The sequence below is a fragment of the Zootoca vivipara genome, chromosome 9, assembly GCF_965207765.1.
Source record: "Zootoca vivipara chromosome 9, rZooViv2.hap1.1, whole genome shotgun sequence".
In the NCBI taxonomy this organism is placed as follows: Eukaryota; Metazoa; Chordata; class Lepidosauria; order Squamata; family Lacertidae; genus Zootoca; species Zootoca vivipara.
The window spans coordinates 35,836,045-35,851,988 of NC_142592.1; the positions used below are offsets into that span (position 1 = coordinate 35,836,045).

Below are 15,944 nucleotides of genomic sequence, written 5' to 3' on the forward strand. Positions count from 1 at the left end.
AGTGAATCACAATTTCCTCAGGAAATTATGAGTGGCAGATTTTGGTACTCATAATTTAGATTTATCTGGATTTGTAATATAGGTCTGTGTCACCCAACCATATTTAGTTCATGTTTATTTACACATGATAGAACATTAACAACCTGACATTTCCTTAAAGAGAAATGCCTGTGGTCTTGAATGAAAGGCAGTGTAAAATGGACAGAAAGCAAATGACTACCACTATTTCTTTCATGGTCTACCACCACAAAGACTCTGTTTTTCAGCTGACCTATTCTCAGCTGAATTCACTCTTCTTATTTTCCTTGTTGTTTTCGACAAGACTATCATACAGATACTATCACAACAATGGCAAAATTATAGTGTGACAGGAGAACTCAGTAACTATGTTGGTGCTGATACCCAAAAATAGCTTAAGTTGTCATTGTGAGCCAGCATAAACAGACATTTTATGAAGCAACATTTCATTTTGCTCACCTAAATCGGAGCACTGCACAACTCGAAGATGGCACTGGCAGCGGAATGGACATACTGCTGGGCCTTGCATTGGAGGATAAGTATCTGGAGCATCCGTAGTTCCAGAACCTGCTTCATCTTCAAGCATAAAATCAAACAAGCCTTTTTGGTGGAATGGCTTAGCCGAGCAAAGTGGCAGGAGTAGAAGGAAGAAAACAGCTACCTTCATGGTTTAGTTCATCTATTCAAGGTGGCAGCTGTGAATCTAGAAGTAAAAAAAAAAGCAAAGATTTGTAAATTGGGGGCATTGTGTTCATGCTCATATCTTTCACATAATTATAACCGAAGCAGTTTTTGATGGAGTTGTGCTGCAGTGTGTAAATGCAATGATGAAAGCATTACCCAGATATAATTTGTGTAGGAAACCAGTAAGTATTTATAAAACAGAGATTCACAGAGGAACACAGAGTCAATTATGTGCACAACTGACTGGATAGTTTGATTTGACTTGTATTTATTGGTAACAAACAGTTGTGTTAGGATTCTGCACAAAAATTAAGGGAAGAATGATTTGCCAGTTCTTAGTCAAGATAACAAATGGACTGAATTGGTTTTTTCCCATTGTCGCGGTTAGCCTGAGGCTGTGAAACTTATGATAGTATTGGGAAGGGAGGGAAATAATATTCTGTTGTTGATTTTTTTTTAAAGCCCAAAACTTGCCAAGCTGGCAATATCATGTGAAAGGAATCTTTACCGTAGTTGCTTAAAGTAAATCCTGTAAAGCATTTTAAGGGAAAAGCTTCAACTTCAAGTTTGTTATTTTTGGCTTTCTTGTCTGTATTTCAAAATATAGCCCAATTTTACCATCTGTCATAATACTACAGGTGCCCTTTAAACTGATTTTAAAAATGACAGCCAAGCACCTTACATCTAATTTTTACATTCAGCTGGATGGCGTTTCAGGTATCTCAAGGGTGGGTGGGTACAGGAGGCATGGCAGGGCCTGGAGGCTCCTCTGCTGTTGTTTCTCGAGTCAGATGCAATAACAGAAAGGATTGGGCTATCTCTGGTGTTTCGTAATTGTGTGCAATACTCTTTTTTACCCACAAGTTTTGTTGTTCTATAGTACATTTTTAAACTCAAAAACATAGCCTCACAGATGTATGCTGCTTATTGTCAGCACCCTTAGGGCTAATTCATGTTACGATGGCCACTCATACCATTGTGGCTCAAATGCTGTTTCCTCATATCTGGATCCCATCCTATACCAGTAACATCTGTCAAAAGAAACCACACAGGATGAGTGGATGACACAGTTATTTCCCACACTAGCATTGCTAGAGTGGCATTGGTATGGGAAGAAACCATGTCATCTACTTGCTTGCTGTTCATAATTATTGCTTGCATCATAAAACCTTGCTGTAGGGAAACAGCCCCCAGCCTGCATTGCCAATATAGAAAATCAGCCCAGTAAGTACCTAGGGTTGCAACCCATCCTGTATAATACAGGATTGCCCCATGTTTTAATGCACAATTTTACATCCTGTGTTGTTTCAATACAGGACATCTTTTGTCCTGTATTTCCTGCATGTCTGTTCTGCTCTCTTGTTCTTGCTCTTTCTTGGCCAAGTTAGGGACCCTCTCCAAATGACTGCCTCAGTTCCTACAGAGAAGGCATTGCTGGCTTGGTTGGAGAAACCGCCTCTTGCTTCTTTCCTTTCCTTTTTTCTCATCGCTCCTTCTCTCATCCTGCCCCCAAGGATGAGCAAACAATGGGGCAAGGCTTTCATGTTGTTGCTTCCAATTCCCTTCAGCTTCAGGGTGGGTTGAGCTGCAGCCTGGGAGTGCCAGGCCCTGTTTCTCTGGGAGCAACAGGGTCTGAGGCTCTGGAAACAAGTGGGTTTGGTCAGTGTAGCCTAGAAGCCCCAGTTCTAAACATAATTATCTGCATGATATTTGAGAGAGGAGGGTGGAGGAGAAGTAGCTCCCCAGAAGGCTTGGTCCCCACCCACTAATATTTTTTCTCTCTTTCAAAAATTTAACATACTCTTCATCAGAATACGCCCGCCCCATTTACTTATTATTTTTTTGCCCCAGCCTGCATACAATAGTGTATGTGTGTTAAAGGTCATGAATTTAAGCTCTGGGTAGCAAAGCACAGACATACAGTATTTACAAATTCATATGTATGTATGTGTGTGCATGTGACAAATCCCAGAGGCGTAGCTACCCAAAGATGGTAGCCCTACCAGTAAGGCCCATGCCCCAGGTTATAAGGCCTCTATTGGAAGGCTCTTACAACTTCATGGAGAACAAACAGTAATGATATTCCGCTGTGCATCCCCACAGATCATAGCTAACTGTAGGCTCTTTCTCCCAGCATGAAACAGGACAAAATCTTTTCAGTTTGCCATTATGAGGATGACAAAGCTACTGTAGCAGAAGTTCTGTAAGGTGGTTGCAGGTTTGTGAATCTCTTTGAAGTGAGAGTGGGAGCAAAATTTTTGCTATTGTATTCTGAACTTCTAAAAGTCATTTGGGCGGTATTTTTCTTTTTCTATGCAGTGTGAATTAAAGCACAACACAATGAAGCAATGAACTTGGTTTTATTTTCACCTTAACCTTCCTCAAAGGAGTTCTGGTTTCCATATCATATCCTCCCCACCCCCAATATATTTTATTCTCATGATAGCCTTGTGAGGGAGGTTAGGCTGAGAGATATTAACTGGCTCAGAGTCACCCATTGAGCAAAAATGTGGACCCATGCCTCCCTGATTCAACCCCAACACTTTAGAATGATACTGCACCACACTGGCACACAGGTCTCAAAGTCTAGTAACTCTACTTGAAGTTAAAAGACCTTGGCATGTTTCCAGATTAATAGATTATTTAATAGATTAATAGAGGAAGTCTATCTAATCCTGAGAGTATTATAAGGGACAAATGTTCTAGCAGATCCAAATGTGAAACATAAAATAGCATAAATGGTATTTTATTTCTTCTCCCAGTTAATCAGGCAAAAAGGATGGTTTATATGAGCTCTTATTCCCCTGTTGCTAAAATGTTCTGATTTTTTGAAAACATTTCTGTGCCTTAAATTAGAGTCTAGAATAAAGTCTGTAAGGGTTTTGTTTTGTTTATGAAACTTGTAATATTTTTTGGTAAATAATCAATTGATCCCATCGGCCATTAGGATTCTCACTTTAGGGGCATAACTGGCACATGAAGAATGTCATGGTAATTCCATGTAAGTCATTGTTGAAAGGTGATTTACAAAAGAGGCACATCCTTTGCTTATGTCACTGTACTTGTATTTGCACAGCAAACAATAGCAATATGTTAACTGATTTTGAAGACCAAAGATGTAGGATTTTCAAAAATCCAAGTATTATTATGGTGACCCACACAATTTAAAATGCATTTTTAAAGCCCCCTGATTAACACTGATATTCTGAAAGATCTCAAAGGAACTAAAGTTCAAAGGAACTTCAAAGGAACTTAAGTAGATCTGATGAACATAGCAGCCTAAAATATATGAAAAAACTCTGACCGCCAACTAACGATGGGCCTTATCCTTCAGTAATTGCTGGAGTATTCCTTCCACAGCTATTCTGTAGCTGCAGAGAGAAAGCCCCATTGAACCTTGTGAGACTTACTTTTGAGTAAGCATGCATAGAATTGTGCCATATATTAGTTCAATCAATTATTTCTGAGAACAGCAAATCAGGCTTGAGGTTATAGTGATTCTTTTATCGGATCAACTAACAGATAATTGTAAAAGGTATGTAAATAAAAAACCCAGAATAGCAAGAAAAAAGATGTACTGTACAAACAAACAGCAAAATAAACAAACCATATGGGGAGAAGGATTGTGAGATGATACATATATATTACATTGAAGGTGGGGATGGGTGGGGAGGTTTAATTCTATACTGAATTATGCTGTGGTATTTCTTTCTAGGAGTTTAAATCTTACACAGCCTTATCCATAAATCAGTTAATCCAGAGTCCTAGGACTGGGTGTTTGGCATAACTAGTCTGCAGAATAAAGAGATGTCTATACCATTTATAAAATGGAGAGAATAAGGTCTTTTCTAAAAAGAAAATTCCAGCTCTATCTCAGTTTCATCTACTTCAACACAACTAATATACTGCATTTCTTTTTCATAGCAAATACTTTTCTTAGAACAGATGAAGTGAAGAACATTCTACAGGGCACAGTCAAGATTTTAAAAGCATGTTTATTTCCATTTTAAAACTGTATGGAATGCCTGCTTGTTTAGTTTTACCAGTCCAGAAACCTCTTGTCTTAAATATGTAATCGCTGTTTACATATGCAATATACCACTCTGCAGTGTTTAGAAAGATTTCTGCTACTCTGGGCAAAACATTCCCAACACCACCCCTTTAACTTAAAACAAATACCTTCTGGTTTTCAAACGACAAAAGATGAAGTTTCTGTTTTCCTCCTACAACATCATATACTCCAAACTTTGCATCAGAGCAAGAAAATGCACAGCTGGAAAACTCGAACATACAAATCCTTACAAAAATACAAAGAAATGGCCCCAAATGTAAAAGAATGCTAGGAAACGTCCACAGTTCTCTAAAACGCTCCCAAATAATGCAGATATAACAGTACTAAACATCTTGTTTAAAGCCACTTCTTTCAGGCTTCCTGTTTCTCTTAGCTTTTACTGAAGTTTTACTGTACTGGAGCAGAGTTCAGGATAATTATTGAAAGCCATACCTTTTAATCCAGGGATTTGCAAAAGGCGCCCTCAGAGCTGAGATGCAATTAAACTGAAATATTCAAGCCAGGCAGAAGAAGGTGCAGGTGTGGAAAGGAGGAGGGGTAGATTACTGCTCAGTTGACTGTCACTTGGTGGAAAACCCTCCTGCGTCTTCTATTCCATAGCACAGTTAAAAAAGTAAGGTTTTCCTCAATGAACAGAATCCAAGCTGACACCCACAGTAGATCATATGGTAATGATATGTCTCCTGTATTGTAGCCAGAAACTTTATCAGCCCCCTTTCCCCCCTTATTTCTTTTTCAAGTGTTCAGGATCCTAAGTGCTTTTACAGATCAGCACAGAATGCTTTGCTTGATGCCATTTTTTTCTTTTTTCCGTCATTTTCTTTAAAAATCACATATTTAGTTAGATGGCTTTCTAACTTTGAGCAATCATTTTCTTTCATGGAAGAAAAATGTCTAGAGAGAGTGAGAGAGACTTCTGGTTTACAGAAGTGTATGAAACCCAAGGAAGTGGAAGGAAAGTAATCTCTCAAAGTTAGTAAAAAAAACCAAAACCACGCAGATTTACAGGAGAAAATAAATGAGTTAGCTTTAAGTCAAATATTTCTGCAGGTACCTTTTGGTTTACAATAGGAAAAAAGTAAGCAAGCAGACATTCCTTTGCTGTGCAGACATAATCCTATGATTTTGTACTTTTTAAAAACAAGTAGGACTGGAACTTGCAGTCTGTATCTTTATTAAGATACTAATGCACGGTGCAATCCAGTATATGTCTATTCAGATCTAAGCCCCAATGTGTAAAATGAGGCTTACTTTCAGGTAAATGGGTATAAGATTGTAACCTTTTCTGTGTGACACAGAAATGTATCATACTGACAATTTTAAAAGTGCAGAACAGAAATAAATACAAATAGGAGATTTTTAATAATACATTTTTACTTGTTTTGTGATCCAGGATCGCAACTGTTACATGAAACATTTTGTACAGTGTGGCTTCTCAAAATATACAGGAGTTATACATATATGCTCTAGTGACGTCACCTACAGTAACTGGTGGTTAGACCAACCTATAATCCCATGTATACCTTGGAGTCAGGCCCAATAAACTCAGTGTGAGTTACTTCTAAACAAACTTGCATCAGACTGGGATACAAATGCCAAATGAACACATGGAACTTCCTTCTGTTCTTACCTTTTTTGCTTAAAATATGTGGGTTTGAGTTGCCATGTTTAAACTTGTAACTTTCTCCCTCCCCTCAGGCTGCAACCAGGTGCAAATGCAGTGTCAGTTAAAGTTTTTTTTTTTTTTAGGATAGATAGAAGTTATTGGACTCGTAAGAGACTTTTAAATCTTACTCACTTTGTATTCCTGATTGAGCACCAGAGACCTAAAAGTCATTAAGTTTGTTCTTATTCCTTCCTAGGATTTAAGAACAAGACACATTTAGCACGACTTGATTGCAGTAAAGGGTTCAAATCAAGGGGGTTGTTTTAAATAAGGCATGCTACTTAAAGTAATATTTTAGAAGTGCTATGAGGATTACTTATCCATCTTTTTAACAAAGCTGAGTCAATTTAGGCATTCCAGGGAGCTGATAGTCCCTTTGTGCTACCCATTGAGAACAATAGTTGGCAATTCTTTCAGATGAGACATTGTGGTGTACATGATTGCTTTTGGCCTTGTGCATTTCAAACATCTAGCAGAAACTAATCCTATTCAGATGAGCCACTCTTAGGTTCACTGACATTGCAATGGCTTCTTAGCAATTTCAGGTATTCAAATCCAGGTCACTTGCTACGTATGTCTGGTGCTCGGAAATGTTTGCAGCAAGACTTTTGATTGACAGGAGGTCAGGCAGTGGGTCAGTTCTGAACCTCCTCAATTGTCACTTTTCCTTTGGGTTCTCTTTAACATCTTCCAGCAAAATTCTTGCACAAATAACTGAACTTTCTATGTACAAGTTATTCTCTATTTAATGGGGCCTTTTCCCAGGAAAGAATGGAGTTTGAACAAATACCCTTCCTACCTCCTACTTTGCTCAGCCCTTGGAGCACTGAGCCCTTGGAGCACTTTAAGTGTGCCTGAACTGGGACATTGACTCTCTAGCCTTCCCGCTAGTAAGTAGAGCAACACTGTCAGTGATGGTTAATAAAAAAGAAGCATTTGATAGTTGCCAAGTTCTCCTGTCCTCTATATTGTAGAGCCTTCATGATGATGTTCAGTGAGTTTCACCTTGGCAGACTAGAGAAGGAAGGAAGGAAGGAGAATTTACCATTAATTCTTCAGAGAAAAATGCACTAATGTAATTTCCCAAGTGGGGTTGTTGTTGTTGTTGTTGTTGTTGTTGTTGTTGTTCTTGTTCTTGTTCTTGTTCTTGTTGTTCTTCTTGTTGTTCTGCCCATCTGGCTGGGTTTCCCCAGCCAATCTGGGTGGCTTACAAAATTAATATGGCTAGTCATGGAACATTAGCAAAGTATTGTTTTTCACCGCATAATAGTCACCCATACATAATGGTGGCACCCCTTTTTTCAGGCCCTGAAATCGGCCTCAAAGCATTCACCACGTAATAGCCACAGGGCGTTCTCAGGGCGCATTCTCAGCACCAACCAAAGGCTCAAGGGGAGCAGGTAGGCAGGTGAAGCTGCCGTGAGGAAGGCACAAGAGACTTGAATCTCAAAAGCAAAAGACGTGAGACAGTAACAAATAAAAAGCAACATAACATAACTATGTTCATAAATATAAATTGTTCCCTCACGTAATGGCCACACCTCAGTTTTTCACTGCATAATAGTTGCGTCTTGGTTTTTCACCACATAATAGTCACATACCCCTTTATTGAAAAGAAGAATCGGCATAAAAATGTGACAAATATGCGGTGAAATACAGTGATATCATTTTACATATTCATATACTTTATGTATTTGTTTCAGAAAATTTATGCACCACTTGATTGTAAAAAAACCTCAAAGCAGTTTACAAAAAGGTAAAACAACAAAATTATCAATAAGAAAAATTAACAACAATAATTTAACACTTTCAAAAACTTAAAATAACAAATAGATTAAAACCTCATCAATTTTCTAAACATCTGGAGAGCAGTCTATGAGATAGGAAATTCATCAAGTCCATGGTTAATCTTAAGTCACCCAGTTCAAAGTTTAGCACTGGAATGTATTAACCCTTTGAGGGCCTTTTGGTGTTTAAAATAATCATTGACAGACCTTTGGTTACTGCACTGATTTGATCTGCATGCTTATTTTTTGACAATTTCACTTCCATTTTCTTAAAACATTGTCACAGCTGACAACTGGATAGAAATTGTCAATGTATTTCAATGTTATACAAGCCAGTCACTTTTTTGAGTCATGTGGTCTTTATGCTTTTTTTGTTGATTGCCATAGTTTGGATTTTCTTTTTGGCAACTTTATTCAACACTTGCTCATGAGAAGATTATTTGAAGTCCATTGCTTCTTTTAACATATTGTTGCACACCATCCCAATCTCTGAGGAGTGCAAGATTACAGTGGTTCCAGGCTTCAGTTTCCTCGGAATGGAGTGACAACAGAGACTATGGTGCCTTTAGGATGTATGGTTTATTTACACATATATACAACCTGAGCCTATGATGGAGGGGCTCATAGCATTAACACCCTCATAAAATCTTGCTTCTTTCATAGCCACAGCCTTGGATCTCAGCAGAAATCAGGCATGGCTCTAATTCTCAGCTGCCCAGCCTACTTCTTGTTTCTACATCTCAAACACCTCAACTCTGGCTTTTGTTCTTCTAACAAACAGGCAGTCGAAGGAGGGGGCCCCAACCATTTGCTGTCTGGCACAGTGACACTTCCTTTGTTACCTTAATGACCCATACTTAGCGGGCCATTACCAAGAAGCTGGCCTGTCTATTCCAGCTATTGAATCCTTGTTGGATCCAGGAGTTAGAAGAAACTCAGCCACCCCCAACTCACAACAATACATTAGAATCCACAGTTGCATTTAAATTGACCACCCTATATGTGTGTGTGGTGAAGCTGGGAATATTTGTCAGAGTTCCTGGAATTTTCCAACTCTTTTGGAGAAAGCCCCCCAAAGGAAATTCTCAGAAAAAAATATTTTCTGATAAATTTTTACTTATCCTTTAGTTACTGTTGTTTGATCCACCTTCTCTCCCATGTATTTTTTGAATTGTCAGTGAATAAAACAACTATGATTTGAAGATACGGGAAACATATTTTTTGAAAAGTGTGTGGTTTTGAACCCTTATATTGTGGGGTTTTCTTTAAGCGTTTGTGTTTCTTGGGCTGCCTTTGTATTTTATTTTTATTTCTTTTACTGTGTTTATATGGAGAATCATGCCTGAAGTCGGGGGGTTACAAGCAGGATGGGGGGAGAGAGAGAAAGTTGTCTGAGCAGGGTTGTAGGAGTAAGAATAAATGCACAGAGTGGAGGGATGAAGGTAAGTGAGAGCCCTTGTTTGATGGTCAAATGGACATGGCCCAAGTTCATCTTCCAAATATATTTTTATATATTTTTGCAATATCACTTTGTGCTTGCATTGTGATAAAGTGGCTAAAGTATTGGACATACATACAGGGATACATACATACATACTTCCAGGGAGACCCAATATCAGAGCAGTGCTCAGTTCAAAGCTTGTAGGGAGGCTATAGAGACTAGTCATCTCTCCTCCTAACCCACCTAATAGAGTTTGTGTGATAATTTAAAAGGGAGATCTTATATAGGTGAAGGTTAAAGGACCCCTGGACGGTTAAATCCAGTCAAACTTGACTGTGGGGTTCGGTGCTCATCTTGCTTCAGGCCGGCGTTTCTCTGCAGAAAGCTTTCTGGGTCATGTGGCCAGCATGACTAAACAGTTTCTGGTGCAATGGGACACTGTGATGAGTGCCAGAGCGCACAGAAACACCATTTACCTTCCTGCTGCAGAAATACCTATTTATCTACTTGCACTGGTGTGCTTTAAAACTCCTAGATTGGCAGGAGCTGGGACAGAGCAACAGGAGCTCACTCCATTGCACGGAATCTAACCGCCAACCCTCCAATCAGTAAGCCCCAGAGGCTCAGTGGTTTAGACCACAGCGCCACTCATTCCTGTCCTGAATTCCTTGGGGGAAGTGGGGGATAATCAATGCTTTTTTTCTGGGGGTACGCAGGGGTACGCATACCCCTATACATTTTGGGAATCTAAGTTTGGCCTTATTGAGGGGCAGTATTTCAGTATGAGTAGGAAAATGTACCCCTAAACATTTTTAAAGAGTACACCTAAACATTTTTTAAAGAAAAAACTCACTGAGGATAATCATTTTTAAAAATGTGTTGTTTATCTTAAGCTACTCCTCCCTCCATGGCCCATTGTGATTTCTATAGCAAGTGATGAGATGCCTCATAATGGGGCATGTGCCATATGAAATAGAAGCTGGGAGGACAGAGAGGCATTGTTGCTTTTCACTAATTGTTATCACTCAGTTTTGTTTCTCAGTTCTTAACTAAAGCAAGTAGCATTTTTATCATGCAGTCCTTTCAAAGTCCTCAGGAAGCATCTTAAGAATGTTTCAAATTGAGAAAGTAAAGTTACTGATGTTAACACAATAAAACATGCACAAAATGTTTCCATTAGAAATACTGGAGACAGCAGAAAGGTTCTATATTGGCTGAAATATTATTTGGACCTCAAAGGGAAGGTTTAGTCTGTCTGGAAACTTTTTTTATAGCTTCTCCTGTGAAATTACATCTGAAAAGCTCTTACTCAAAAATGAGACCACAAAATGTACTTGTGTTTATAATTAAAGCACTGAGGAAAGTTAAACTGAATTGGTTTGTATTTCAGGTCTAACTTTGTTCTAAGAATGTATTTTATTTCACCAAGGAAAAATAGAATTGGGTTATTGCTTTATGACAAAGCTTTGCACAACTTTGATTCGTATAGCTTGGGGACATATTAGACTTGTGTGGGCTTGTTTGATGTAAGAATTCTCTCCTATAAGAATTCTGCCTCCACTATAAAAAAAAGTGGATTTTACTAACTCCTGTTCTTCCCACCTGGTTGTGAGCAAAGAGATTTTTCTTAATGTTACCTTACAAACAATAAATACCAGATTTTGATGTGTGGAAAGAGATAAACCATTGATGGGGGTGTCCCAACTAGAGTTCTGTCTACCAAACATCTTCTAAACCTCATAAACTCCCTGCTCCCACAGGAACCTGCTTTTAGGATTGGCCTCAGATGTCTTGTTATTTGTCCTGTCCATACATGGGATCAGGCATGGGACTCAAGGCCTTCTTGGTGGTGGCACTGAGATAATTCCGGAATCTGTAGTGGATAACTGCTTTGTCCATCTTTAGATTAGGAATGAGCAAAAAAAAAAATCGCCTTCCCAAAATCTTCATGTTATCTCTGGGTGGCAATATTAGGGTGGGGAGCATTTTGCCAGATTTTTTCTGGGAAGAAGTGGAATTATCAGTTTGGATGAGAGTGAAAGCAAAAATGCTCACAAAACTCTCTTCTGATCAATTTTGGCTCTCTTAATCTTAAATGAAACTCTATTGTTAGTTTATATTGGCTGAATGTGATAATAGAGGAAGACTAGGGTAGAGGCCAAGCCCGTTGCTTAGAGAAGGATAGGGTTCATTGTGTAGCCCTAGTGCAAATGCCGAACTTTGTGAAACACCTACCGGTAGTGATGTGGCCCTGTGATTCTTAAATCTCATTTCTTCTCCATCTGCTCATCTCTCTCTCTCACACACACACACACACACTTCAGTTCCATAGCTACTTTATGAAACTGTTCAATAGCAGGTGTTTGTTTCTGAGGCAGGGACAGTTTCCCATTCTAGATTCACCTTACACCTTGTAGGGAGTTTGCAACTAAATCCAAATTGCTGCTGCAATTGTTTAACAGAATATGAGATAAGGCTCTAAGGGGGAATTGGTATGAAATCCTTCCAAATGTTCCAAGCAGCAGCTGCTCGTGCAGATTAAGTTATATTATCCACACTGTATAAATCTTTTTGGGTAGAATGGGAGCTTTGTAGTAGAAGATCCCTCCATCTTTCATGTAAGTAACTGCAAGCAAATGTTCTGTCATGTGGAAGGTGATGCGACAGGGAGCAATTTAAAACATTCTCCTTGTGGTGGCTAGTTTCCTATACAATAGCCTTTTAAAAGCACAAGATAGGTGGGTACAGAAACATCCCAGGGATGTGGTACATGTCATCCTCTGGTTGTTTTGGACTCCAAATCCCATGAGCCACAGGGAGCAAGATCAATGGCTAGGAATTATGAGAGTTGTAGTCCAACAACAGAGATTTTCCATCCCTACTTTATCCTATTTTCTCCTTGTGTGTCACTTTTCTTTATATATGTAGAGAGAGATTATAAATCTGCAGGCAGGGATTGTTCTGTTCTAACTGATTGTATGTTAGCCACTCTGGGTGACTTTTGGGCTGAAGAGTGGGGTACAAATGCTAAATAAACTGCAGCCCTCCCTTTACATATTTGTAGTGGGCCACTGAACTGGCCTGAATCACCACTTCTGTCACACTCTTGTACAATTGGAATGCTTCTTGTTACTGTTCATGACCACCATTATCTAATTTCCAAATGAATCCATTTAGTAGTTTGAGACTCTCACCTGAGCTATGAGTAGATTATCTGAACTTCTTTAGTTCTTTGTCTGTCGGCTAGGTATATCCATCACAAATCTTTCTTTAACTTTTTGTTTTAACATATGGTGGTCTTTTAGCCTCCAGACTTGATTCAGGAGCTCCTGGGTGTGGCAGATGTGAATATGACTTATTGAACCTGACAATTTCGTCTTGCCTTATGTTTCTGCAATGTGCTAATCCCTTACCGCTTGCCAGCCTGAGGCTTGCAATAGGGATCTTTGTTTCTAGTGAGCTTTGCTCATCACTATCTAGGAGTGCATTATTTGATCTGGTTCCACAGATTCCATCTGTGGAGCATGATATCTTAAGGCAAGGTGATTGGGAATCTGTGACCCTCCACAAGTTCCCTACCGCTGTTTCAAGGGAAATTTTGCCTCTCATATCTACCTACCTCAGATTTGCAATAAGGTCAGCAATAAGGATCTGAAAATAAATGATCTGGAAGCAATTTTCTGTACAGACATCAAGAGTGAAATGATTGGCAAACAAGCATTTCTTCAAAGCTCTTTCTACGGGCTGTTGATAATGAAGACTGAACAATTTGCTGTCTGTTTTGAAGTAAACATCAATGTCTTGATCAAAATCTCTGGAGGCGTAAACAAACAGAGAAGCAAGATCCTGAATAGCATGGGGAGGAGATGTAGATGTTACTAACAGCAAAGAGCTGGACATGTCACCATCTGCCTTGAGCTTGACCATCAAAAGAAGAAAAGTATTGGGATAGACCCAGCTTTGATCAGTCATTTCTAGAAACCCTTCCAGATGATTCTACTGAAGGGCTTTTTGAAATCCACAAGGATGGAATAAATATAAATAAGAATCCAGACTTGAGTTTTGCAAGATTTCATAGTACGGTCTTGTTGTAAATAAAAACTACATTACAGTTGATGTAATCCTGCAGCAACAGTTCTAGCAAATACCTTCATAGCAATGGTGTCTATTAAGCAAATTATTTTTCAATTCTTACACACATTATTTTCAGTGTTTGAACAGGGCTGTTGTCTGTTTTGCACAACATTACTTTCATGTTTGCTATACCTACATCCAAAAGTATGTACCTTTCAAACCACAAAGCCACAGAAATCACCAAATGTATAGACTTGTTGAACCCAACCACAAAAAGAGTAGACACAGATTTATTTTAGGGCTATGATTTTTTTTTGTGTGTGTGAATCAGTTATGTGATTATCCTTTATCCATATATTTTTAATTTTAGTTTCTGCTGAAGATCCATACAATCTGTAGCCTTCCAAAGCACATGCAACCAACCAGCCACGTCAAGCAACCCACCAAGGCCTTCCAATACTGCAAAACATGGCAAGTTATACAGCTGGTCATCTGTGTTTGCTAGTTGGGTAACAATGGTGCAGGTTTGATATGTTTTGTGTGGTTGTGCAGCTTACGTGGGCTCTCCAAGTGGCAGCAACCCCCTTTCTCAAGGTGCCTGTCTGCTCCTTACTGAAAGAAGTAATTAGGTTCAGCATGAGCTCTGTCTGCTTTGTGAATGATATGGAAAGGGCAGGGTTACAGAATCACTATGGAAGTTGAAACTTTTTTGCAGTATTCAGGTGATCTGCTATAAAGGGAGCACAATCTGTAAACAAAGTCAATGAGCATTTCTCACAGGTTTCTGGACAGTTGCGGCACATAAAGTGGGAGAGGAGAGGAATGGAGTGTTTTCAGGCTTTTTCAATGGGTTTCAATTATACGTCATTTCACCAACGTGAGCAGTGCCTTGGAATATAAACCGCGCGGAAAACAGGGGCTGCCTGTAATACAGTTCTAAAGCATTGTCGTTTCATGACTGACTATTTTGGTAATGTCCAGCCCTCTGCAATGCAGGTGTCTTTTGCCCAGCATGAGGTTCAAACCATAACCTTAAGAATGAGTGTCTCATGCTCTACCCTGGCTATCCCTGGCTCTATGTTGAATTTGAAAGCGCTGAAAAGCAAGGGTTGCTAGCCTAATGGTAAAGTAGCCATCTCGTTGTAAGAGATTATATGATCACTGAAGATCCACCTATAAATTGGTGAAATTGATTTTTGATGCCAAGTTGTGATGAGTTTTATATTTGCTCATTTCAGATTACTAAAATAAGAGGCACCAAAGTTGGATAGTAGATTACAAGATGGTGGGATCATGCAGTAAACTCCATGGTTTAAACCATAGCACATCTGTAAAATTTCCCTTAGCATGTTCCTGTTCTGCTATACCATAAATGCTTTACCTGGTTGGGACCAGTTTTTAATAGAAATTAGTCTTGTTACATCATTATAATAGTGTATAGCATTTTGTACATTTAAACATCCTTTATTAACATCAAGAAGGGGATCATTCTGGACAGAACCATTACTCAGTAATATAAATTTTGTTATGTTTGCTTCCCAATTATATAATGTTGTGTAATTCAGTCCCAATGGGATGTTAATAAACAAAATATTATTTGTGGTGGAATGTTAATTTTAACTCTGGCTGTTCTCCTGAGCCATGGTAGATTATTAATCTTTTGTTTATAATCTTTTTCAATTGTGGTTATTAATGTATTAAGATTATACTCTGTGACTGATTTGAGGTCAGGAGAAATATCCAGTTGGTTTGTCTTTCCATTGTAAATTGCATTCTGTTTCAAATTGCATGTTACTGCTAATCATTAGTACTTATCTAAGTTTACTTTATAACCAGATGCTTTGCTGAATAAAAAAATAGTGTCCATTGGTTGTTTGAAAGAGTTAATTGGGTTGGTTAATTGGGTTAAGGCAAGATATTCTGCATGCATCATCTTAAGTTCTATATGTCCAAATTTGATTCCAGAAATGTTCTTTATTGTTTCTGATTAAAATTGCATGTGGTTCCAAGAAAAGAGCAAAAAAACAGAGGAACAAGTATTGTGTGTTTTTACCTGGAATGGACTGCTGGAAGTTGGGAGCCAAAAGGCAATGCTTTGAAAAGTAAAAAAACAAACAAAAAAACAGACAAGCAAGCAAACTGTTACTGTATAAAATATTAGAAAATGACATATCAACAATGACTATTTGGGTAACTACTTTA

The 15,944-nt window shown here is 38.6% G+C and overlaps 1 protein-coding gene across 3 annotated transcripts in view; it reads right to left on the reverse strand.

Moving 5' to 3' along the window:
• The window catches only part of DCN (decorin), an 81,242-nt gene that overhangs the window by 36,082 nt on the left and 29,216 nt on the right, over positions 1 to 15,944 (reverse strand). Inside the window, exons 1-2 of one of the 3 annotated variants that reach the window (XM_035127232.3) lie at positions 5,207 to 5,437; positions 478 to 721 (exon numbers count right to left, since the gene is read on the reverse strand). In XM_035127232.3, coding sequence (XP_034983123.3) covers positions 478 to 685 — 208 coding nt within the window. In that variant the 5' untranslated portion in view covers positions 686 to 721; positions 5,207 to 5,437. Of the gene's footprint in view, positions 1 to 477; positions 722 to 4,881; positions 5,438 to 15,944 lie in introns of those variants that run through there. The other 2 variants (XM_035127233.3, XM_088652577.1) reach the window with 2 other exon arrangements.